At 40.2% G+C, this 3,752-nt stretch overlaps 1 protein-coding gene across 1 annotated transcript; it reads left to right on the top strand.

The window, feature by feature from the left end:
• Positions 1-488: 488 nt before the first annotated feature.
• On the top strand, positions 489-3,087 carry LOC122896694 (serine/threonine-protein phosphatase 4 regulatory subunit 3B-like). The gene is made up of 2 exons (XM_044234752.1): positions 489-2,239; positions 2,399-3,087. The coding sequence occupies exons 1-2, from the start codon at positions 489-491 to the stop codon at positions 3,084-3,086; spliced, it is 2,439 nt and encodes an 812-aa protein (XP_044090687.1). The 3' UTR covers position 3,087.
• Positions 3,088-3,752: the final 665 nt, after the last annotated feature.

A 3,752-nucleotide genomic window follows, 5' to 3' on the forward strand; every position in this document is an offset into this window, starting at 1 on the left:
TTTCTGGAGAAGACCCACCTACAGATCTCTGATTGTCAGTAATAGTGCCCACTTCACTTGGCTTCTACTTCTTTTGGCGGTGGGGGATGCATGAGTGGGTCGGGGGTGGGTGGAGAAGTCTCAACATGGTATTGATCAGGAAATACGGTGCTGAGTTGGTCAGGACATAAGTGATTCAGCTTTCTTTCGTTTAAAGTCCTAAGTCTCCTACACACTGTTAAGTGAAAATGCTTCTGGGGAACAAAAGGGTTTTTTTTGTTGTTGTTTTTTGGATTATTTTTTTAATGAAAGAACAGTGGTTTGCTCTAATCACTAAGCCTCCATGTAAGCTTGGCCGCAATGCCTCAACACATTTAGAATGTTCAGCTGGGTAGAATCCTGCGACAATCATAAGAATCCTGCCGTTGCCGAGGCTTTCCCAGACGACCAGGAGCAAGCCAAGGGCTCACTCCGTAAACCCAGGTTAAGAAGGAATATGCGACGGCAAAATGGAGAGAGGGAAACCTAAGATGGAAGTGAGAGGAAATGGGACTCGAGGGAACTCTCCAGACCTCAGGAACCACCAGCGTCCACCTGAACGCTACTTCTCTGCCATCTTCCACCGTAATTTTCCCCTCCCGCCACCTGAGCAATGGTCGCTGCCACAACAGCGACAACTACAGTCAACTCCGGGCACAAGCGACCCAGCGGCCCCCCATACCGAGACCAACACTGGGGACGGGAAGCCAGCGGTCGCCATTACCGACACACGGTATCTTGTAAAAGTCTACTCACTGAACGAGAACCAACAATGGGATGATCTCGGCACCGGGCACGTCTCCTCTACTTACGTGAAGCACCTCCAGGGTGTGTCCCTGCTCGTTAGGTCAGATTCCCAGGCCTCACTAATCTTGGAATCAAAGATAAATTCAAATACGCCCTATCAGAAACAACAGGAAACCCTGATTATTTGGTCTGAAGGAGAGAACCATGGTGTGGCATTAAGTTTCCAGGACACTGAGGGTTGCCATAAGATCTGGGAAGAAATTTGCCACATTCAGGGAAAAGACCCATCCATCGAAATCACACAAGATCTCTTGGAGGAATCCAAAGAGGAACAACTGCATGACGTCCTGGAAACCAATAATGTGTTTGACCTGCCTAACTGTGAACTCTGTAAACTTGAGGAGATTGCTGACTTCATTACCGCCGTTCTCGCTTCACCGATCCGTAAGGAGAGACTGGCTCTGATCTTAGAAAATGACGACTATATTAAAAATTTGCTGCAGCTGTTCCACACTTGTGAGGACCTAGGGAACACTGCAGGCTTACATCATTTGCATACAATTATTAAAAGCATCTTATTCCTTAACAAGACAGCTCTGTTTGAGATCATGTTTTCTGCTGAGTGTATCATGGATGTGGTGGGATGTCTTGAATATGACCCTGCTTCGGCTCAGCCAAAAAGGCATAGGGAATTCTTGACCCAAAATGCAAGGTTCAAGGAAGTTGTACCAATAACAAACGGTGAACTTACGCAAAAAATACATCAGACATATAGGATACAGTACATCTATGACATACTTTTGCCAGCACCATCCATGTATGAAGAGAACTTTCTTTCTAGTCTTACAACTTTTATTTTCCTCAACAAGGTTGAGATAGTCAGCATGTTGCAGGACGAAAACTTTTTGTCTGAAGTCTTTGCACAGTTAAAGAATGCGGCAATAGATGATGATAGACGGCGTGAATTGCTACTTTTCTTCAAGGAATTCTGTGCATTTTCTCAGACATTACAGCCTCCAAAGAAGGATGCTCTGTTCAAAACACTGACAGAATTGGGAATTCTTCCTGTTCTTAAAATCGTAATGAGCATGGAGGATTTGCAAATAAGGTCAGCTGCTACTGATATATTTACTTATCTCGTGGAGTATAGTCCATCCATGATTCGAGAATTTATCATGGAGGAAGCCCAGGAGAGTGAAGACGGTAACCTTTTCATTAATTTAGTCATTGAGCAAATGATCTGCGATACTGATCCTGAGCTAGGAGGTGCTGTTCATTTAATGGGACTTCTTCGTACTCTTCTTGATCCAGAAAACATGCATGCAACATCTACTAAATGTGAAAGAAGTGAATTCCTAAATTTTTTCTACAAGCATTGTATATACAACTTCATAGCACCACTTTTTGCCACCACTTCGGAAGATATATGTGAAGGGGATAGTGAAGTTGGATCCGACGAAAACAACACACATTGCCTCAATAATTATCAAACAGCACAGCTGCTTTCTTTAATTTTAGAGCTGCTCACATTTTGTGTGCAACATCACACATACTACATAAAAAATTATATTTTGAGCAAAGACTTGCTAAGAAGAGTCTTGATCTTGATGAATTCAAAGCACACTTTCCTGGTCTTGAGTTCGCTCCGCTTTATGAGAAGGATGATTGGCCTTAAAGATGAACTTTATAATTGTTACATCATCAAGGGAAATCTTTTTGAACCAGTTGTCAAAGCTCTTCTGGGTAACGGAACTCGGTACAATATGTTGAATTCAGCTGTTATTGAGCTGTTTGAATACATAAGAGCAGAAAATATCAAATCTCTTATTACACATATAGTTGACAAGTTTTATAAGGCACTTGAATCGATTGAATATGTCCAGACATTCAAAGGATTGAAGATTAAATATGAACAAGAAAAAGACCGTCAGAATCAAATACGGAAGAATTTACATTCTATCCTGCATAGTAAAATACTTCGCAGGAGTATCAGAGTCATGGACAAGAAGGAAGAAAACTGTCTTAAAGGAAATTCAGAGGAAGGAGAAGCAACTATGCCACCACTGGAAGACGATTTTCAAGATCGTTTCAAATTTATGGAGACTAAAAAAACAAAGGAAAATGAAGACAAGGTAGCTCCTCCTAAAAGATTATCTTCAGGGGGCTACAAATACACCTCATCCCATTCTGCTGCTGCTGCTAATGGAACACGTAGCCTGCAGGGTAGCAGCACTGTTGGCTTAATGAATCTTCCCGAAGATGATGAAAATGATAAGGAAGATGAAACATCTCCCAGGAAGAAACCACATCTTAGCCTGTAAAATCTTTATGCGAGACCCTCAACAATACTAAATTCTATGAATATTCAATAAACATCAATTAGCTGAAAAGTCTGAATCCAAAAGCTTTCTAATTTGAACTTCTAAGTATACAATAAGTATCAAAGATGTCAGTGTATCAACTAGGATGGTTTAGTTCTGTAAAAACCAAAGTTCACAGAATTCATAAAAAAAAAAAAAAAAAGGAAAGAAAAAGAACTAAACTAAAAAACTAACCAGAACCTGAATGATAACTACTTTGCAAGAAAAAAATCTTAGTTTGGGGGAAGAAAACAGGTTGATAATATAAATGAATGTAGTTTTGCTCTAAGGCTGTATTTTAAAAACAGCTGTTAACACTGCAGTTACAAAGCCTGTAACATTACTTGCCCAGTGATTCTGACTATGGTTTTCTTTGCTTCAATTGCCCTTTTTTTTGTCATAAAAATTCATGTTTACATGGAAAACAAAGTCAACTGTAATCAAAAAAACAAACTGAAGCTATTCACATATCTGTGAAGATTTAACACAAATTCAGACTCTGGGTAATTGGGGGGAAGTAACTTGCAGTGCGTATTTTCATGAATAAAAAAGGAAGCTGGATTCAAAATGTGCAGTTGTCAATTTAACTTTTTTTTTTTTTAGATAAGAGATGCCAAGAATCAGCCC

This window comes from Neovison vison, chromosome X, assembly GCF_020171115.1.
Source record: "Neovison vison isolate M4711 chromosome X, ASM_NN_V1, whole genome shotgun sequence".
In the NCBI taxonomy this organism is placed as follows: Eukaryota; Metazoa; Chordata; class Mammalia; order Carnivora; family Mustelidae; genus Neogale; species Neogale vison.